A 23,420-nucleotide genomic window follows, 5' to 3' on the forward strand; every position below is an offset into this window, starting at 1 on the left:
TCATTTTAAATTTATTACTTAATAGGAGAAAATAGAATCCAGCATTATTTCAGCTGATCTTATCAGTGGTTGTAATGCTGCTTCACACAGAGCTGTTTCTTCAGGTAATATTTCTTCAGTCAGGTGCAAAACCACCCCCTCTTTGCATGGTAATGCTACAGCAAAATAATGTTGGCTTTCCTCTAGATCTAGTGTCGGGGCTTTGCCAGAGGCAGCTGTTCCCCTGCATGGGTGATGTGGTGATCCATTCCTTCGCTGTAGGTCTAACAATGGTATCACCCTTACAGGAGTCTGCTCCAGACCCTCAGCCATTCACAGATTTGAAGGCGTCACAGTACCACAAGGACTGAGCGAATAAATGCTCTCAAACTCAGGGTTCTTCCCCGCCTCGAGCTCCACGGAAACGCCTCTAGAATTGAAGGATGAGCAAAGGCTGCTATAGAGATTTGTTGCAATGAAGAAGGAGTTTCCAATTTTGTGGGGGGGTTGGGGGGAGAGAAATCCCTTCAGTTTCCCTTTTCACTTTGGCATACTCACATAAGAGGAAAACAGCAATGCTGCAATGAAACTGAGGTAAATATAAAATGGAGCACTCCTTGCAGGCACTTTTATCAGACAGTAGCCATCTTGGAACCCCAGTTACACCAGCTCTATGGCTGGTGTAAGTGCTTGTGCCTAACTTCTAGACATGTATATACCTGACTAGACAAGTATTCTATAAAGGAAAGTAGTCATCTACATTTTCTTTATACAGTACAATAGTCTCTTACCAAGTTCGCTCCAGGTGCCTAACTGATAGCAGGCCTAAAGTAAACAAATAGAGGGCAATTCTATAATTGGGTGCCCCCAGTTAGGTGCATAGATGTCAATTAGTGCCAAGTAAGGCCAATTACAATCTATTAGTACTCAAAAACACCAATTATCAGCTCATTATTAAATTAAGTTACATTCTCAACTGCCCATATTCTATACCTAGTGCTTGCAAATTTGTGCACTAGTCGCAAATTTGGGTGCACAACTTTTCTAGAATTAGGCGGTAAATGGATAATTTATGATTTCCTCCATTGTTCTGCTGTAAGCGGATAGTTATGCAGTGACTAGACAGATTTTTAGCTTGCTACTATCCAGATATGGGCTGAAAATCTACAGAAAGTGGATTGACCATGTTGAGTTCAATCTTGGAAACCTCTTCGGGAAGGAGGAAGGAAGAGATCGAAGAGTCTAAGATCCTAAAAGAACTGTGCGACTAGATTAATCTTCTGTCGAAAGAAGTTTGATCATGTTACACCGTTGCTTAAGGATTTACATTGGTTGCCGGGTACGGCCAGAGTTGACTTTAAGATGGCATGAAGTTGACTTTAAGATGGCATGCTTGGTTTACAAGATTTATTATGATTGTTGCCACATAGTCCATATACTTTTAGTGTTCTACCCATTATCTAGTCGGCCTTCCCGGTACAACTATTATTTGAATTTAAAACTTACAGTGTTTAATAGGATCCAATATAAACACTTTTATAGAAACATAGAAGCGTGATGGCAAGATAAAGGCCATATGACCCATCCAGTCTGCCCATCCTCTGTAACCCCTAATTCTTCCTGTTCCTAAGCAATCCCATGCCTTTTTAAATTCTGGAACAGTCCTTGACTCCACCACCTCCACTGGGAGGCCATTCCATGCCTCCACCACTCTTTCTGTGAAATAATACTTCCTTAGCTTACTCCTAAGCCTATTCCCTCTTAAATTTGTCATTTCCCCCTCATTCCAGAGCTCTCCTTCATTTGAAAAAGGCTCTCTTCCTGTACATAAATGCCCTTGAGATATTTAAATGTTTCTATCATGTCTCATCTCTCCCTCCTCTCTTCCAGCGTATACATGTTGAGGTTCATAAGCCTGTCCCTATAATTTTTGCATTCAAGACCACTTACTAATTTCGTAGCCGCCCTCTGGACCATCTCTATCCTGTTTATATCTTTCTGTAGGTGCAGTCTCCAGAACTGCATGCAGTACTCCAAATGGGGCCTCACTAGAGACTTACACAACGGCACTATCACCTCCTTTTTCCTGCTGGTCATGCCTCTCTTTATGCACCCAAGCATCCTTCTGGCTTTGACCGTCACTATTTCTACCTGTTTGGAAGCTTTAAGGTCATCAGACACAATCACCCCCAAGTCCTGCTCTTCCCTTGTACAATGAAGCACTTCACCCCCTATACGGTACCATTCCCTCGGAGTTTTGCGATCCAAGTGCATGACCCTGCTTTTTTTGGGATTAAACCTTAGTTGCCAAATATTGGTCCTTTCCTCCAGCTTCCCTAGGTCCTTCCTCATGTCATTCACACCCTCCAGGGTGTCCACCCTGTTGCAGAGTTTAGTATCATCTGCAAAGAGACAAACCTTACCAGACAGCCCTTCTGCAATATCACTCACGAAGATGTTTAAAAGAGCCGGCCCTAGGACCGATCCCTGCAGTACTCCACTGACAATATCTTTTTCTTCAGAGCAAGCTCCATTTACCACTATCCTCTGTCTCCTACCATGCAACCAATTTTTAACCCAATCAGTTACTCTATTTATTTATCAGTCGCCTATGTGGAACCATGTCAAAGGCTTTGCTGAAATCCAAGTATACCACATCAAGCGCGCCTCCCACATCCAACTGTTTGGTCACCCAGTCGAAGAAGACAGTCAGATTCGTCTGACACGACCTGCCACTAGTGAAGCCATGCTGCCTCGGGTCCCGCATTCCATGTAGTTCAAGAAATCTCACAATCCTCCTCTTTAGAAGCGTTTCCATTAGATTACTCACCACCGAGGTCAGACTGACAGGTCTGTAATTCCCAACCTCCTCCTTACTTCCACTCTTGTGCAAAGGAACCACATCCACCCTTCTCCAGTCCACCAGGACCACTCCAGTTTCTAAGGAAGCATTGAAGAGGTCTGTCAGCCGAGCCGACAGAACTTCTCCAAGTTCCTTCAGCACCCTCGGGTGTATACCATCAGGCCCCATCGCTCTGTCTACTTTTAGTTTGGCAAGCTCCTCACGAACACAGTCCTCCATAAATGGGTCTTGGTCTACCATACATCCATCCCTTTTAGCCTTTGTTTTCTGCAGCCCTACCCCCGGTCTTTCATTCGTGAACAGAGCTAAAATAATTGTTAAGCAGTTCAGCTTTATCCTTATCGTCTTCCACATATTTCTCTCCCTCAGCTTTGAGCCTCACAATGCTATTATGGCACTTCCTCTTGTCTCTTACATATCTGAAAAAGGTCTTATCCCCCAATTTTACTGTATTAGCTATCTTTTCCTCCATTTGCCGCTTCGCTTTCCTGATAACTTTTCCAGCTTCTCTTCGCTTATTTAGATATTCTCTCCTGCCTTCATCTTTCTGAGTCGTCTTATAGCGTGCAAAGGCTAGCCTCCTTACCCTTATCTTTTCAGCTACTACATTCGAGTACCAGAGAGGCCTTCTTTTCCTCTTACTTTTATGTAATTTTCTAACATAAAGGTTAGTTGCCTTTAATATAGCTCTTTTCAGTCTTGTCCATTGCTGTTCTATATCCTTCAGCTGTTCCCATCCCGTTAACTGTTCCTTGAGAAATTCCCCCATCTTGGCAAAGTTAGTTCCTTTGAAACCCAGGACCTTCAATCTCGAATAAGCCCTCTCTTCTGTTTTAATATTGAACCATCAGGGCCGGTCTTAGCAAGTGCGGGGCCCTGTGCAAACCAATTTGGTGGGGCCCCATCCTAGCCCCGCCCCTGCCCTAGCCCCACCCCCGCCCTAGCTCCACCCCATTGATAAGATTATTCAATTTTTAGAAACGTTTTTATTTATGAAATTTCAAATAAAGACAGATGAAGCTAAACTTGTACAGAAAAACTGATTGAAATAAGCACAATGCTATCACGACCCCCCCCCCAAAAAAAAAAATTATTCAGTTCAAGTCCACTACAATTAGTAGTTCCAATTCTCATAACAAAGGAGAATAAAGGGAAAATATTAATTAAGAAAAGATCCAGTACTTTCAAATTCCCCTATTACTCTGTAACCCATCAAACCAGAGAGGCAACACTGAGATCCCCAAGTGGCCAAAAAAGATGTAAGTGCATAGGTTCCCATTAAAGACAAAACCACAACACATTTATAGTAGCAAATATTTCCATAAATCAGCTATATTGGAGATAGACTGACTGTCCTAAATCTAGTCCTCCTGCTCCTGGGTGTGCTGCTTTGAAATCAGCTCCCCCTGCTGCCGCGAAGCTTCCATGAAGGAAGAATTGACTTTTGTATCTGAATGTAACTCGCCTTGAGCTACTGCTGACAAAGGCGTGATCTAACATCACATCCCAAAGACTAGTACCACACATAATATAAAGTGATATAAAACACAAAAAATGTCCTTAGGACCTAAAGAACAATTCTACAATACCATAATAGCACTAACTTCCAGGAATCACACAGCAAGGGCAGCATCGTAAACAATGCAATATCAATATTGGAAAACTAAACAAGCCGGATTAGAACAGATCAGCCCTACATAGACGTTCAGTGTTAACAGAATACCTGGCCTTTCACACATACAGAACACGGATAGACCCTTACCAGGTATAGAATAAGTAACCATGAACTAAAAATAGAAATATGTAGACAAAAATGCTTATGGATTAATTTACAGCAATATAACTAGGCATACCTCAGATGTACAGTCATATGTAAAGTATTTAAATTTTCTTGAACGCATATTCTTAAAAATACACTAATATGATTTTAAGAATATGCCAAAATGTAAAGATAGCAGATGTAAATTTTAAAATATGACATATTCCAATCACATTACAAATTAACAAATAAAAATAAAGCAAAAAATGGAAATAAGGCATTCTTCTTTCCCCCTTCCATCTAGCGTTTCCCCCTCTCCCCATTAATCCAGTGCCCCCCAACTCTCCCATTCCAACCAATGTGTCTCCTCTCTCCCCCTTCCGTGTCTCCCTTTCTCTGTCTCCCCCTTCCATCTAGCATGTCCCCACTCCTCCCCTTCCATCCAGCATGTCCCCTCTCTCTCCTCCATTCAGCTTTTTCCCTTCTCTATCTCTACTTACATCCAGCTTTTCCCACCTCTCCCATCTTCCATCCAGCATGTCCCCCTCTCTCCCCCTTTCAACCAGCATGTCCCCTCTCTCCCCTCTGTCACATGATCTTTTATCCAGTGTTTCTCTCTTTCTTCCCTCCATCCAACATCTCCCACTCCCTCCCCCTTCCGTTCAGCATTTTCTCTCTCTCTTTATCCTTCGGTCTCTCCCCTGTCTCTCTCTCTCTCTCTCTCTCTCTCTCATTCACCCTGTCCACCAGTGTCTCAGTGTCCTAGTCTTTACCCTCCCTCTATAGTCAGCATCTCTCCGCTTGCCCTATGCTCCCTTCCATGGTCTGCATTTCCTGTCTATGTTCCTGTTCCTTTCCATGTCCAGCTTTTCTCTCTTCTCTACCCTCTGTATCCCCACCCTTGGTCCAGCCTCTCTCCCTCCCTCACTCATAGTCCAGCATCTCTCCTCCTGATCCAGTCTGTCCATTCTCTCCACCAATCCACCCAGACCAGCATTTCTCCACATCTTCCACCTCCCCTTTGCTCCAGCAGGTCTCTCTTGTTTCCTTCCCTCTGTTTCCCCTATCTCTCTCTCTTCCTTCTATACATGGTCAAGATCACAGAGAAATTAGGACTTGCCAGCTGCTGCTGCTGCTATTTTCCCTTTAGTCCACCAGACCAGCAGAACCAGGCTATGGGTGTGCCCAACTACTGAAAGTTGGAAACAGATGCCTGTGAATCTGTGATGCATCATGCATGCAATGGAAGGAGAGTGGTGTTCCTAAAGCGCCCTCCATTACAACGCGGCCCGCCCTTGAGGAAGGAAGTTGTGTCGCGGTGGGCTGCGCATCGCAGGGGTGGATGGGCCGCACATCACGGGGGTGGGCGGGCCACACGCCGCACGTCACGGGGGTGGGTGGGCCATGCGCCGCATCAGCGGTCAGGAGGGCACGGGGTGACAGTGCGACGTGGGACTCGTGGCACTGGGAGCGCAGAAGTCAGGAACCAGGAGGCAAAGAGAGAGCAGCCTCATCTAGCTGGGTCTGCGGCGGCGGCTAGTGGCAGGACTTGGAGCGCTGCAGAACTATTCAAGGCAGTACCCGGAGGCCGGAGCAGGATGGAGGAGGCGGAGTCGAGGCGGCTGCGTGGGGCCCCCTTAAGTGCGAGGCCCTATGCGGCCGCCTCGATCGCCTCGGCCTAAGACCGGCCCTGTGAACCATACCATACGATGATCACTAGATGCCAAATGGTCTGCTACCTTGACGTCGGAAATGTACTCTCCATTTGTAAGCAACAGGTCCAGAACAGCTGCATCCCACGTTGGTTCTGTTATCCACTGCTGGATGAATTCTTCCTGTAGGGAATCTAAGATCTTTTTGCCTCTAGACAACCCCGCAACCGGGACACCCCAATCAACATCCAGCATATTGAAGTCACCTATCAGTAGTACTTCCCCTTTCCTAGCTATCTTGCAGATATCTTCAATTAAGTCCCTGTCCCAGTGGTGTACCAAGGGGGGGGGGCGGTGGGGGCGGTCCGCCCCTTGGTGCATGCCGGGGGGTGCCGCGCGCCTGTCGGCTCTTCGTTTTCATGCTCCCTCTGCCCCAGAACAGGTTACTTCCTGTTCCGGGGCAGAGGGAGCATGGAAACGAAGAGCCAACAGGTGCGCGGCACCCCCCCCCCCCAGCGGCATGCACCCGGGGGGGGGTTCTTTCACCGGGGGGTCGCACTGCACCCGGGGGTTATTTCGCCGGGGGGGGTCGCGCTGTTCCGAGGGGGGGCACTGCACCCGGGGGGTGGGGCGCATCGGCGATCCACCCCGGGTGTCAGCGCCCCTAGGAACGCCACTGCCCTGTCCATTTCCAAATCACTCCGATATAGATACATTTTCCTTTCCCTCTTTCCAGTTTAACCCACAGCACTTTTTCCATACCCCACATGTCCTGCAGTTCTATCACTTAGATATCATTCTTAGCATATAATGCCACACCTCCACCCTTTTTTCCTACTCTGTCCTTCCTGAATAGATTATAGCCAGGTACAGCAACATCCCAGTCATGGTTCTCCGTGAACTACGTCTCCATGACCGCCACTAAATCCAAGTCCGCATCCATCATAGTAGCCTCAAGATCTAGAAGGTTGTTTCCCATTCTACGGGCATTGGTATACAAGGCTCTCCAGATTTTACTCTTTTTATTCTCTTCTATAGAGGCATTAGATGTCCTACCTTCCTCGGGGTTAATTATGGCTTCCTGGCCTTTTATACCCATCCCCATCAATATGATAACTCTTTCAACAGTTCTGCTGTTAAGTTATGGAAATTGATCTCAATCCAACTTTTTGGTATTGCGAATTACTTTCTGTTTAGGAAAGCTTTGAAAACCTTCCTATTTGATAAATATTTTGAAATATGAAATTTAAATTGTACTGATTTTTACTGTAACCCGCTATGACTCCTGTTGGGAAATTTGCAGAATAAAAAAGCTGGGAATGGAATGGAGTAGGTTCCAGCTGTGGGAAGGAATATTTTACTAAGTTATTGGTATTCAGCAATTTTTTTTTGCTGGCTGTCTGCCTCAAGAATAAAAGTAATGCCTTGGAAACAGAAGTTTCTCTGATAAGATAAGAATAGGCTGTTCTTCCTGCTGCAAGTTCAGAAGGTTTTCTAGTCTCTGTTGTATCCCACATTTTCCCACCTATTTGAGCCTGCAAATAGGTGGGAAAATGTGGGATACAAATGCAATAAATAAATAAAAAGAGCTGGACTTTAGTATGGCAGCTCAGTACCAGCCAAAAAACATTCCTTGCTGTACTTGAAAGCTTAGCCATCAAATGCCACAATAAATTTGCTTTTTCGTTTTTTTATTATTGTAGATCAAGTCTTCACAATTCTTCAATAAGATTTTTCTCTTACTGCCTAGTCCTAGGAGATACAGTTTCTTTTTTACATTCATTGTTTATAGACCACTGTTAAAGATTCATTTTTACCCATTTCATTAAGAGCTTACAGAGAAAGGGCAAATTAAGGCACAAGTGAATCAGTCTGATATCTGAAAAACTGTTTAAACATCTATGTAGATGATGCTAAATATGGAAATTAAAAAGTACACAGGTTGAGCAGTGCATGCCCTTTGCATCAGCTGTGAGAGGTACAGGTCAGCTCTTGCCATCTTGGATTTTGGTACAGGCATTGCAGGAGTGATTCAGCATCATGTCTATAACTTACACTTTTCTTTGGCCAACTGTAAGGGGGATCAGAAGAGAGAGTTGAGGGTCTAAAACCTGCCTGGTGTAAAAAAAATGGGTGGAGAGGGGCAGTGGAATGTTTGTATCAGAACTGAGATGTCCAAAACAGGGTGTACTCAATTTTGACAGTATTTTGCAAAAGGCTCTGCCAACACAGAACCTTTTCTTTACCAAGGTATAATCCGCCAGATCCTATATAGTGCGCCTAGCGTTCCGCACTGAATTCCAGGCATATTATATAAAAGTATGCATAACTTAATTGGCTTAACAAGCCAATCAACATTGTTAACAGTGCTTAACAAGCACTAATTGTCAATAATTTGAATTTACGCACACAAATTGCTAAGTGTATTCTATAATGCACTGCGCCTAAATTTTAATGTGTGCAGGCAAAAAGGGGCATATTTATGGGTAGGGAAATACGTGTTTCATGGGCATTCCAAAATTTACATGCACTGTTATAGAATATGGCCCTCTGCGCCTAAATCTACGTGCTGGGATTTACACCATGTTTTCGTTGGTGTAAATGGAGGCTTGTAGTTTTAAGCACTAGGATATCAACTAAGCATATTCTATATACCATGCCTAAGTCTAGGCACTGCTTTTAGAATACACTTAGGGCCCTGTTTACTAAGCCATTCTGTAGGTACGCTAGCATTTTTAGTGCGTGCTAATGCTAGAGCCATCCATATTCCTATGGGTGTCTCCAGCATTAGCACACCTTAGTAAACAGGGTCGTTAGGCAGAAATGATTTTGACATGCATTTTCAGGCGCCTATAGAATCTGGCCCAATGTGCAGAGAATGTAGCCATAATATTAGCACTTGCATCACATCCATTCCTGACATACACGTGAACAAAGAATACTACGACAACCTTATAATTGGAAACATAATTTTGGCTGCAGCTTTATTAACCAATGAAAAATTCATAATTAACACAAATAAAAATGTTGTTATCAATATTTGAGGCGTTTGTAGCAATTTTGCATCTTTCCATCAGCTTCAAAATAAAGTCTTCACAGTTTTTTAAATACTTACTATTACTTCAAAGAGGAGTCTCCAGTGTCAGATTAATCGGGTTTTTTGAGGTATTATCCAATTTTCTGTTCAAAGAAAACATACTAGATAAGAGATCAAAATCAACATTATGTGGCAAATGTGGTATAGAACCAGTAATAGCAAATTCCAAATCCAATCAAATAGGAGAGGAACCTGGTTCATTACAACAAACCCACCAAGTTCACACCTCCCACATGTCTGGGGAGTTTTAGGGCCCTGATTACATAGTAACATAGTAGATGACGGCAGAAAAAGACCTGCACAGTCCATCCAGTCTGCCCAACAAGATAAACTCATATGTGTTACTTTTTGTGTATACCCTACTTTGATTTGTACCTGTCCTCTTTAGGGCACAGACCGTATAAGTTTGCCCAGCACTATCCCCGCCTCCCAACCACCAGCCCTGCCTCCCACCACCGGCTCTGCAACCCAATCTCGGCTAAGCTCCTGAGGATCCATTCCTTCTGAACAGGATTCCTTTATGTTTATCCCACGCATGTTTGAATTCCGTTACCGTTTTCATTTCCACCACCTCCCGCGTCTCTAGAGTTAGCATGTGCTAATTATTAACGCACACTAAAAAGTTTGCATGCCTACAGCTCGGCTTAGTAAACAGGGCCCATAATTTGTTAAGGGCTTTTCATGGAGGTTTGTGATTCCATAGAAATTGGAAAGTATTTTGTCAATATTGCATAAAAAACTGCTAGTAAATATATATGGCAACATCGATATTATATAAAACACTCACAGAGCTAATATCTTTTTTATAATATCAAGCTTTCCCCACCAAGAAAGGTGCATGGGACCTGGGAGACCAATTAGAACAGGAAGACTTAATTTGGTTTATAATGCGAGTGGTATTAAATTCAATAGTCTCTGCTATGGAAGCTTTAAATGTTAAACCCAAGTATTTGAGGACATTATGACACCAATATAATGGTAGGGAAGGAAGGAAAATTTGCTTGTACACAATGGAGATTAAGAGGGAGCACTTCAGTTTACAACCAATTAATTGTATAACCGAACACGTTGCCAAATTGTTCAATTAACTGGAATAGCTTGGGGACTCAAATCTCAGGAGAGGACATATAAAGTAACGCATAGTCTGCATAAGCTGTTAGTCTTACAGACTGACTAGTAATAGAGATGACCTCCACTTCCGCCGTTTGATCGAAATCAACAACGGTTCTAAGGCAAGAATAGAAAGGAGAGGTGACAGAGGGCATCCCTGTCTTGTGCTCCTGTTAAAAGAAAAAGGAGGAGTCATAATAGAATTAACATATGCACAAGTCAGCATGCAAATCTCACTCATGAATATTCATTGTGGGTATTCTGGAAACCTGATTCGCGTGGGGTGCCTCCAGGACCAGGTTTGGGAATCATTGGCATATAGTGATGTGAATAGCAATAACAAAAAATTAGAAAACTAAGGGGTCCTTTTACATAGCTGCGGCAAAAAGTGACCTGCGGTAGTGTGGGCACGCTTCTCTGGTGTCCACTGGGTCACTTTTTAACTGCGGCTGGGAAAAAGACCATTTTATAGTGGACCGGGAAATGGGTGTGCGCAAAAATTAAAACTAGTGCAAGCCTATTTATGGCCTGAGCCCTTACCGCCAGCCATTGACCTAGCGGTAAGGGCTCACGTGCTACCCACATGGTAACCAAGTAGCGTGATCCAACATGGCCACACTGCTGATTATCACCGGGAACGGCCCCTGCAGTAGAAAATAGAAAATATTTTCTACTGCGGGATTCGGCACAAGGCAAACTCTGAATTACTGCTAGGTGTACGCACTACCCCAGTGGTCGAGCTGATTTGGCGCATGCTACCTGCGCACTAGCCCTCCCTTTGTAAAAGGGCGTCTAAAACACAAATTGCAACCAGACATTCCTACCTCACCCTCACAGCCGTGGATACAGGATGTCGAGAAGAAGAATGGGTGCACAGGGAGGTCCCAGAGCATTAGCACTGTAAAAAGTAAGCAGACCAGGCACATAATAGAATCATAAGGAAGTCATTGTGTTATCATCTGCGTAGATTATTGCTCTTTAATATATTGTTCCAAGTCCTTTGGATCAAGGTAAGACTTTGTTTTATTCATATTTGTAACTTTCATAATAGCTGGTGCAGAGAGCCCAAACTTAGCATCAAGTTCTCTTAAGCACTGTCTGAGATCTAAAAAAGCTTCTTACAGAAATCAGCTGTAAATGAAATGTGATCATTTCATTTTCAAAGGCTCATTGACTTGGCAGCTTGTAATATTTCTTGAACTTGGGCAAAACGCAATAGACTTATTATAACAGGCCTCAGGCCTTTCTGTTTGGAGCCCACTCGACTCGGAACCCCATGAGCTGCATCAATTAAAAAATGGCATTGGGGTGCCTAAATGGAGGTACCCACTTATAGAATTGCTTTCTTAGGGCCCCTTTTATTAAGCTGCGTAGGCGCCTACGTGCGCCAAATTGGAGTTACCACCCGGTTACCGCATGGCCCTTGCGGTAATTTCAATTTTGGGGCACGTCTGAAAAATATTTTTTATTTTCTGGCGTGCGTAACAGACATGCACCAACTGGCATTTGACGCGCGTAGGTCATTATCGCCCAGATTATTTACTGCTAGGCCTATGGCTGGCGGTAAGGTCTCAGACCCAAAATGGACACACGGCAATTTTGGTTTTGCCGCATGTCCATTTTCAGCAAAAAAAAGAGGCCTTTTTTACAGGCGCACTGAAAATGGATCGGCACGCACCCAAAACCCGCGCCTACATTACCGCAAGCCATTTTTCAGCGGGCCTTTGTAAAAGGACCCCTTAGTGAACAAGCATGGTAACTGACATTTCAGCACATGCTAATTGCATAGCCTGTTATGAGCTGTGGTTATGGGTAGGGAATTAACATGATCTGCACATTGCAATTAGTGCACTGTACTTTATTGTACTCTGTCGCTATTGCAACTATAGACTGGTGTAAATGCTCATGCCTAGACTGTGAAAAAGCATGCATAAATTATGGCAGTTGTTCTCAACCCAGTCCTTGGGACACATCCAGCCCTTCGGGTTTTCAGGATATCTACAGTGAACATGCATGAGACAGATTTGCATGTTCTGACTCCTTAGTATGCAAATCTATCTCATGCATATTCATTGTGGATAGCCTGAAAACCTGGTGAAAAATGAAGACAATACTCCGATGGTGAAGATTAAAAATATTTATTAATCATAAAATATATACAATATAGGGGAGAACAGGACTCGACAAGCTGTGTTTCGGCCGGCAAGGCCTGCGTCAGGAGTCTTCTTACCACATTGGTTATCTTTCCCTATTTTTACATCGCTTATTGTAGCCTCTCTGGTTTATAATGCTTTAAGCATTTTTTAACACGACTAGTTCTATGGAGAGATTTAATACATCCGATGTACAAATAGGGAAAGATAACCGATGTGGTGAGAAGACTCCTGACGCAGGCCTTGCCGGCCGAAACACAGCTGTGTCGAGTCCTGTTCTCCCCTATTTTGTATATCTTTTATGATTAATAAATATTTTTAATCTTCACCATCGGAGTATCGTCTTCAATTTTCACCATTTTTGTTTTCCTCATTTTTTAGAATCATCTTCGCTGTTTTGTGTATTGTTGTTTTTTTGTGAAGATAGTTTTCTTCTGTTTTTTTGTAGCCTGAAAACCTGACTGACTGGGTGTGTCCCAAGCACTAGGTCGACAATGCTTGAATTATAGTATTAATTTATTCACATAACTGTGTGCTCTGCTTCAAACTATGTGCCATCACATTTAAGTGCAATCTTATAGGATAACATGGAGCCATAATATCGGCAAGTGCGCACATATGTGTGCACATACACACATCTATGTTGGCATTCTTGTCATTTACATGTGTACCTGGTGCCAAAATCAGTTAGAGTGATGCCTTGGAGCCACTCTCACTTGAAGAAGTTTTGCACAGTGGATTTGGTTTTTTTTTTAAATTTTGAGCTTGGATAGCTTTCGTTGAATTAACCAGACCCCTGACGCAGACATAGTTTCCTAAACACGGCCTACGTCGGGTCTCATAATAAAGATCTTCTTGCTATCCCAGTTCTGGAAGGCCTTAGTGCTGTTTTTGTCTATTGTTTTGTAGTTTGTTCTTTGGTTTCCCTCTTTTTTTTGTCTGCCAAAATATTAGTGTGCCATGTTTATAAAAATACCTTTATGGAGGGAAATTTTATAACAGGGCGCCTATGTGAAATATCCAAAATGATGCCTAGTTAGGTGCCTTTGTGCTTGTATACAAAAGACTCCTACAATGAGCCCCAGTAGTGTAGAAATGTCTCTCATAAATTTATACTTGCTCCAATGAATCTGCAAACCAGTTGAGTGCTCATTGTGGGTAGTACTATAAAGAGATGCCTGGATTCAGGCACTAGGAAGAGCTTGTTTGATGCATATTCCATAAAGAAATGTCATAAACTGGTATAACGGAGTTTAAAGCTCATTCCTCCAGCCAAATCTATTGAAGATTTTGTAAAGACCTCAGCAGTGCAACTCAAAGACTCGTGTTTTTGTCTTGATAAGAATTAAGCACTCAGTTTTTCATTGGTCTTTACGTTTGTTTTATACTAGTTTTATCCATTCTTTTATGTGAATAATAATGTAATATTTATCAGTAATATTTAATTGAAACTTAACTTTGTCGGCTCAGAGGCAAGCGGTCCAATATGGCACATGTTTCGCATGAATGATGTTTCAAGCACATACCCCCATTTAATCTGTCCAACACCTCTTGCCGACCAGATGGTTTCTTCTATTTTACTGGACTTTTCTTTGTGGCAAATAAACTTGTAGACGCTCTTACTCTGTTGTTTGCCTTGGTCATTTGGTACATTCCTTCTTCCTCCCATGCTGTTGCTTCTTTACTCTCCCTGTGGAAGGTGTGTGGGCCCCATCTTTTTTTTTTCTAATTGCTCTAATTGTTCTAATATAAACATAATAAACATATTTTACATTTCAGATGAATAGGATGTTAAAGCCTTTGCAATGGATTGTAAAATCAATGTCAAAACCAAGTGAAGCTAGACAATGCATTGTGATACCACCAAACCATATTTAAGTTGTTGTGTAATTGGCAGTTTACTATCGGGGAAATTTTTGAAAGAGGAGGGTGCCCATCTTCCGACACAAATCGGGAGATGGGCGTCCTTCTCTCAGGGTTGCCCAAATCGGCATAATCGAAAGCCAATTTTGGGTGCCCTCAACTGCTTTCCATCGCAGGGATGACCAAAGTTTATGGGGGCGTGTCGGCATTGTACCGAAGGCAGGAGTGGGGCATGATTAAGAGATGGGTGTCCGCGGCTGATAATGGAAAAAAGAAGGGCGTCCCTGATGAGCTTTTAGCCAACTTTACTTTGGCTATTTTTTTTCACGACCAAGCCTCGAAAAGGTGCCTGAACTGACCAGATGACAACTGGAGAGAATTGGGGATGACCCCCCCCCCTTACTCTCCCAGTGGTCACCAACCCCCTCCCACCCCTAAAAAAATTAAAAAACATTTTTTGCCAGCTTCTATGCCAGCCTCAAATGTCATACCCAGCTCCATGACAGCAGTATGCAGGTCCCAGGAGCAGTTTTTATTGGGTGCAGTGCACTTCAGGCAGGTGGACCCAGGCCCATCCCCCACCTCTACCTTTTACACTTGTGGTGGTAAATGTGAGCCCTTCAAAACCCACCCAAAACCCACTGTACCCACATGTAGGTGACCCCCTTCACCCCTTAGGGCTATGGTAGTGGTGTACAGTTGTGGGGAATGCATTTTGGGGGGCTTGGGGAGCTCAGCACACGAGGTAAGGAAGCTATGTACCTGGGAGCAATTTCTGAAGTCCACTGCAGTGCCCCCTAGGGTGCCCGGTTGGTGTCTTGGCATGTGAGGGGGACCAGTGCACTACGAATGCTGGCTCCTCCCATGACCAAAGGGTTTGGATTTGGTCGTTTTTGAGATGGCCAAAAACCGGAGACGACCATCTCTAAGGTCGACAATCTCTAAGGTATTATCGAAACGAAAGATGGACACCCATCTTGTTTCGATAATACGAGTTTCCCCGCCGCTTCGCCAGGACATCCTTAGAGATGGGCATCCCCGTTCGAAAATGCCCCTCCACGTGCTATAGATTCCTTCAAGGAGAGTGGTGTGGAATCAAAGCAGCATTGTCCTTATTATGATTTATGTTTCTGTTTGAATTACAGGTTCTTCAAAAGTTAGGGAAGGCTGATGAAACAAAAGATGAACAATTTGAGGAATATGTCCAAAACTTCAAAAGGCAGGAGGTAAGTTGCTTTCTTGGTAGTGATAGATGTCACTGTATCATGCCTGAGGACTCATTGATTTGTACAAGAGACCAGCACACAATTTTTTTTCTGTTTGTGAGTGTATGTAAAGGAGTACTCAGGTTCTCAAGGACCTATCTCAAAGTGTTCTGAGTTTTTTAGCCTTCACATATGGGCTGCAGAAAACAGCACTATGGTCATAGATCACAGGGGACTGGAAGCAGGCCTCTGCCATAACTGTAATACGAAGGACTCTGTAAAGACGTGAGGCTATAACTCCCAGTGAGTTAGAACAAGCGCGCCTGTGCTATCAGTACACTTACCATGCGGTAAAGAGATTTTCTGACCAGCAGTTACATGAGAACTTGCTGGAAAACCCTCTAATAGTTCACAGGCTTTAATTATGAAGATGTGGAGGGTTAATTTGATAAAGTTGTGCCTAGTTAATGTGCATTTTCATACACCTATTCTGTAAGATTTAGGTGCAGTATATAGAATATGCTTAGTTGATATCCCAGTGCTTAAAACTAAGCTCCTCCATTTATAGCAAAGAAAATGTGGCATAAATCCCGGCACATAGATTTACACGGACTGGGCCATATTCTATAACAATGCATATAAATGTAAGAATGACCATGAAATGTCCATTTCCCCACCTATGGCCATGCCCCTTTTGAACTGCATGCTTTAGAATTTACATAAGTACATAAGTATTGCCATACTAGGAAAGACCAAAGGTCCATCGAGCCAAGCATCCTGTTTCCATCCTACAGTGGCCAATCCAGGTCACAAATACCTGGCAAGATCACAAAAATGTACAAAACATTTTATACTGCTTATCCCAGAAATAGTGGATTTTCCCCAAGGCCATTTAATAATGGTCTATGAACTTTTCCTTCAGGAAGCTGTCCAAACCTTTTTTAAACTCCACTAAGCTAACCGCCTTTATCACATTCTCTGGCAACGAATTCCAGAGTTTAATTACACATTGAGTGAAAAAACTTTTCTCCGATTCGTTTTAAATTTACTACATTGTAGCTTCATCACATGCCCCCTAGTCCTAGTATTTTTGGAAAGCGTGAACAGACGCTTCACATCTACCCATTCAACTCCACTCATTATTTTATAGACCTCTCTCATATCTCCCCTCAGCCACATTTTCTCCAAGCTGAAGAGCCCTAGCCGCTTTAGCCTTTCCTTATAGGGAAGTCGTCCCATCCCCTTTATCATTTTCGTCACCCTTCTCTGCACATTTTCTAATTCCACTATATCTTTTTTGAGATGCAGCGACCAGAATTAAACATAATATTTGAGGTGCGGTCACACCATGGAGAGATACAAAGGCATTATAACATCCTCATTTTTGTTTTCCATTCCTTTCCTAATGATACCTAACAGTCTATTTGCTTTCTTAGCTATAGCAGCACACTGAGCAGAAGGTTTCAACGTATCATCAACGATGACACCTAGATCTCTTTCTTGGTCCGTAACTCCTAACGTGGAACCTTGCATGACATAGCTATAATTTGGGTTCCTCTTTCCCACATGCATCACTTTGCACTTGCTCACATTAAACATCATCTGCCATTTAGACACCCAGTCTCCCAGTCTCGTAAGGTCCGCTTGTAATTTTTCACAATCCTCCCGCGATTTAACGACTTTGAATAACTTTGTGTCATCAGCAAATTTAATTAGCTCACTAGTTACTCCCATCTCTAGGTCATTTATAAATATGTTAAAAAGCAGTGGTCCCAGCACAGAGCCCTGTGGAACCCACTAACTATCCTTCTCCATTGAAAATACTGACCATTTAACCCTACTCTCTGTTTTCTATCTTTTAATTTAGGAACAGTTCATTACAGAATATGCTTGGTGAATTATGCATTTACATTCTTTTTTTTCCTCCAAATATTTTATTAATTTCCAAGAATACAAATAACAGGAAAACAATGATGGAAAAACATAGGAAGCAAGAAACACAACAGGTGGGAAAGGAAAAAAGAGAAAGGAAAGAAGAGAAGAAAGGAGGGGAAAGCATCCAGGTGTTTAACAAATAAGTCCTTTGTACTGGTTTAAGGTGTGGCCTGAATAGTTTGGAGGTAGTTGTCCAAAATAGACCAAATTGTTTTCTTAGATACTATCATCCGACGTTTTGCAGCCATGGCGAGCTAGGACTGTATTCCACCAGAAATGAATATTCAGCAACTGTGCATTTTTCCAGTTTTGCAAAATATGCCGTTGAGCAATAGTGAGGAGAATGTCCAATAGTTTTGATTGCGGGGAGGTCAAATCAAAAGTTGCATGAACTGACTTAAAAATTACAATTGAATAAGTCAGGTCATCAGTTATGGGCAAAAGTTTTTGTATAATATTCCAAACAGCCTTCCAGAATTGAAAGATCGGAGGACACTCATATAACATATGAGAGAAAGTACCCACTTGCAGCGAACAGTGCCAACATTTGTCTGATGAGCTCAGGCCAGCAGTAGCAAGTTTTCAAGGAGTCCAATTGGTTTTATGATATAAAAAAAACATAGACTGCAAAACCGCTGCAGAGGAAAGAGGTTTCATAACTTTAGACCAGAAACAGAACCACGTATTTTCATCTACTACAGACTCTGTATCAAGCTGCCAATTATGTTGAAGGGCAGTTTGAAGTTGTGTGTTGCGTTAATAAAAATTTTATAAATAGATGAAGTTGTGTGCCCAGCTAATACTAGTGTCTGGGCGTTGGCAAATAAAGAAGGCAGCAGAGATGACAATGATGCCAGCTCAACAGATGCCTTCACACTATGAGTAAGTTGCATCCATTGAAAGAACATAGTAGGAGGTAGAGAAAATTTGGATACCACCTCAGAAAAGGACCAAAAACTATTATCAGCATTAACAATATCAGACAGATAGAAGACTCCCTTATCTATCCACTCTTTCCAAAAGAATGGAGCCTTATTTATTAAGATATGCAGATTATACCAAAGTGACTGATGTGATGACTTACTGAAAGGTATTGCTTGAAATTTGTCGAGGTCCAATAGACATTTGACTGTGGAGACTATAATCTGATTAACTCTATGTGATGGAAATGAAGAAGCAGTAAGAAGAAGTGGTATAGTGAGAGGAGCTACCATGGCCTCCTCCAATTGCAGCCACATGGGCTTGTATTCAGAAGTGCGGAAGAACCATCTGCACCCCTGCTGTGAAATGTAAGATTTATGATAAGTAAGGAAGTCGGGAAATAAAACTCCGCCTTTTCCCCTGGTGCATTTAAGTTTCCTCAAAGCAATTTTTGGAGGCTTATTTGACCATAGAAAGGAAGATAATAATTTGTCAACTTGTGAGTAGAATGGAAGGGGGAAGACGATCGGAAGCATACTGAGGATATAATTAATTTTTGGAGGTATCATCATTTTAATAGTTTCAAGCCGGCCCCACCAGGACAAGTGTAGAGGATGCCAGGAATGCAGCAAAGCTTTAAGGGTTTTCAGGATTAAGTCGGAGTTATGATGAATAGAATCTATGGAGTTGGCGTGCAATTCTATTCCTAAGTATTTAATTTTTGGGGTGGCCCAGACCAAGTTAAAAGACTGAGCTATATTCGGAAGCGCTAATGCGTTGAGAGGAAATAATTCCGTCTTCTGCTGATTGATTTTGTAGCCCGAAAATTTGAAAAAGTGAGCGATTAGGTCCAGGAGCGCTGGGATAGACTGGTTTGGATCAGAAATATAAAGTAAGACATCATCTGCATAGGCAGAGTACTTAAATTCTAGATCTTTATAGACAATTCCATGTACACATGCATGAGATCTAATCGCAATTAGAAGCGGCTCTAATGCAATATTGAAGAGGTATGGGGATAATGGACAGCCTTGCCTGGTGCCACGGAGCAAAATAATGTTCTCTGACAAAAGGTTATTAGTGATTACCTTGGCTACTGGTTTTGCATAAAGAGACTGAACTTTAAGCACAAATTCAGAAGGGCAGCCGAACCAGGTTAGCACTTCAAAGAGAAAGTTCCATTCAACCCTGTCAAAGGCCTTTTCTGCATCCAATGATAAAGCCACAATTGGTTGGGGCTGGAAAGAGGCTATATGCGATAAATGAAGAAAAAGCCTTGCGTTATCGCTAATAAGTCATCCAGGCATGAAACCTACTTGACAGGGATGAATAATTTTATGCACAACGTTTTAAAGACGGTTGGCTAGATTTTTTGCATATAGTTTATAGTCCGCATTGAGTAAGGATATAGTGCGAGACAAACAAGCTCTACAGGACTCCAGAGAACCTGCCTGTCCCTAGCAATTTGAAAACACAATATTTAAGCACTGCTTCCCCCCCCCCACCACCACCACACACACTAATAGCAATGCAATTGGTAGTCTCCCACTTAGCTTAGAGGAAACAGTGTTCTGTAGCAGTAATTTTGCACCATGGGCGTAGCTACGGAGGGCCACGGGGGCCTGGGCCCCCGCAAATTTCATCTGGGCCTCTGGTTTGGCTGGCAGGGGTCCCCAACCCCCGCCAGCCGAAGCCTTCTTTAGCGCCGGTCTCCGGCGCAGCCATGTTCGCTGCCTGCCCCCTGCTCTTCTTTCTTCTTGCTCCTCCTGTGCACGCTGACGCTCAGCATTACTTGCCAGCCTCAGATATTATACTCAGGTCCATTAGAGCATTATCAGGTCCCTGGAGTAGACAGGTGGACCCAGGCCCATACCACGCCCCTATCTGTTACATTTGTGGAGGAAACTGTAAGCCCTCCAAAACTCACCAGAAATCCACTATACTCATATAGATGCTCCCGTCACCCCTAAGGGCTATGGTAGTGGTGTACAGTTCGCGGTAGTGGGGTTTGGGTGGGTTTTGGGGGGCTCAGAAGACAAGATAAGGGAGCAATGGTGAAATGTGTACCTTGGAGCATTTTATGAAGTCCACTGCATTGCTCCCTAGGGTGCCCTATTGCTTTCATGGGATGTCTGTGGGACCAATCTACTAAAAATGCTGGTTCCTCCTACATTCCAATGGTTTGATTTTGTGCGTTTTGCACTTGGACATTCTTCTTTTGAAAATGGACCAAAAAACAAAACATCCAAATCACAAAACCTTGTTCAAAACAGTATTTTCAACCCAAAAAAAAAAATCTTTCTTTTTTGAAAATGACCTTCTTTCCTATTCGGATTTTGTACATTTTTTTTTGCAAAACATCCAAAGTTGGACTTAGACATCATATTGAAATTGCCCCTCTCTGGCAAACAGCAAAAATACCTTCATTTTACAAAACATATTCAAACTTCACATTTATTGTGGTGAAATCCCCCAATTTTAAAAGTACACATAATGAAAAGAGAGAACATAATTAGGAAAATCAACTTGCAATAAAGTCCTCTTTAAAGTCTCTTAGCAAAATCAGAAAGACAATTCTGTGTTCCTTGTAGACATGCAGGTTGGAATAGGTCTTAAGTTTACACTATTTTCATTTGAGTATCTGACCATTGCTTAAGAAGTCATAGCCCCTCATTAAACCAGGGGGAGTTTCTGGTAGGTCTTGGTTGATCAGGTTTGGTAGGTAGACCTATCTACAACTACAGTGAACTCTTCATTCCATTGTCGGATGAGATGATCATTAGGTTCCAAGAAATCTGTGCTTTTGGTGACCTTAAGCAGCTTGTACAGCTGTTCTTGGTGATATTATCCATAATTGTGTGTGTTGGGGGTGGGGAGGGGTTGAGTTTGGTCAGGAACCTGGAGACGGTGTCAACCATTACTTTACTACAGTCAAAGTTATTGCTGAGAGAGTGCAATACCAAGTCAAGAGAGTAACCACCTCAGTGGGTAGGTACTATAACCAGCTGGCGGAAGCTTCCAGTCTGCACCTCACATAAACACCTGTACTAGTCAGTGTTTTAGGACCTGATGTGATATTTGCAGTTCTGCCTATTCATAGGTAGAGTTGTAGCCAGTGGTGTGCTGGAGCAGGCTCTCACAGGCTCACAAGAGCCGGTTGTTAAGTTTTTAAGAATTTTGGGAGCTGGTTGTTAAAGTAGGGCCCTCCATGGCTACTTTAACAACTGGCTCACAAAATGTGGGCTTGGGCCCCCTGCTGAATTATCTTTTACTTTGCTGGTTGGGATGCTGAGCCCTGCCAGCCAAGTAAATAGACTGCTGCTGCTCCCCGCTCCTTGTTTCCAGCTCTGGGCAGCAGGCTGGGACTTCTCGAGCATGCGAGAGAAGTTCCAGCATGCTGCTCAGAGCAAGACATTGGGAGTGGTGGCAGTCCATTTATTGGCTGCCAGCAAAGGTATGCCTAGCGTGCCCGCACGAAGGGAGGGAGGAGAGAGAGGCAAGTGTTGCTCCCCCACCCCACCCCACCCCTGGCCCTTCCAACTGCAGAGCTGGCTACGTTCGGAGAAAGAGCCTGTTTTTAAAAATTTACCAGCACACCCCTGGTTGTAGCTATTTATGTCCTGGAATTCGTGTTGTTCTAGTATGGTAGGTTTGCAACATGTTTGGTATGTGTGTACATGTAGCTTTTTTATGCAGGGTTTTGTATATATAGGGCTAGATTCTATATATGGCGCCTAAAAAGTCTGTGCTGTAAAACCTTGCTTAACTGTTATTCTATAAGCTGTGCATAAAGTTCAGCGTACTTTATAGAATAATATATGTAATGGTTATGGTTGCTTGTAAATTTAGCCACCATCATTTGCACCAACAAAATGTGGCGCAAATGCCCCCGCCTAAATTTACACATGGAGCACCATTATTCTATAATTACACAAATAACTCAAAACCACTCCCCTGTTCTGCCCTGAAATGCCCATGGCCGTCCCCTTTCCCTGCCCCCTTTTTCCGGCTGCTCATAAATTTTATGCATGGATCATGACCCTTACTTTACATGCGTAACACACAATTAAATCTAATTAGCGCCAATAATTGCTTCTTTAAAAGCCAATTATTGTCACTAATGTACTCATCTTATTAAATTGCATGTGCATATCGGCACCAGGCCTTTATTTGTGAATGCAATTTTCAGCAACTTTTACAGAATCAGGGGGGTAAAGTGACTTCTAATGGAAGGATTTATGCTGCTGTTACTGAGATGCAGACAGGTTTTGAAAATTGAGATCAATTGACTGGAAAGCTGGAAGATATCAGTTCAAGATCAGCCAGCTCTGGAGCACTGTTCATTCTTCCATCATTTTAATGAAGTGTCCTCAACACCTGCTGAAATTATTATAGAAAACATTAAAAGCATCACCATGTCAGTCAGCAGCAGAACATATAATCTGACAATCAAACCATTAGCTCATTTTCCATGTAGTTGTTTAGCTTATCTGTGTATGACTGAGTTAGGATACATGGGGGCGATGCACTCAGAGTACTGAGTTATGCAATTAGATCTTAGCATGCATGTTAAAGGCACCACAACGGCATTTCCAGACATATGCTAAAATTATCATACATTCACATGCAAATAACAGAATATCCTATGCAAATTAGGCTGTAGCAGGTGTTCAGAAAATAGTGCAAAACAGCAAATGACAGCAGAAAAAGATCTGGTCCATTCAGGCTTTTATTCTATGTACACTGCTAAGGATAAACCCGTTTCTAGCCATGGAATGGGACCACCTGATTTCTTCTTTTTCAGGGTAGCCATTTCCATCTTCATCTTTTTGTACTCTATCTTATCTGATTAGAAGAGTATACAAGATCCTCTCAATTCCTTC

General features: G+C 42.8%; 1 protein-coding gene across 1 annotated transcript in view; it reads left to right on the forward strand.

Annotated features, from left to right (window-relative positions):
- The window catches only part of AMPH (amphiphysin), a 296,706-nt gene that overhangs the window by 94,777 nt on the left and 178,509 nt on the right, over positions 1-23,420 (forward strand). The window contains exon 2 of the mRNA XM_030207529.1: positions 15,622-15,702. Coding sequence (XP_030063389.1) covers positions 15,622-15,702 — 81 coding nt within the window. The remainder of the gene's footprint in view (positions 1-15,621; positions 15,703-23,420) is intronic.

Source organism: Microcaecilia unicolor, chromosome 1 (genome assembly GCF_901765095.1).
Source record: "Microcaecilia unicolor chromosome 1, aMicUni1.1, whole genome shotgun sequence".
Classification (NCBI taxonomy): Eukaryota; Metazoa; Chordata; class Amphibia; order Gymnophiona; family Siphonopidae; genus Microcaecilia; species Microcaecilia unicolor.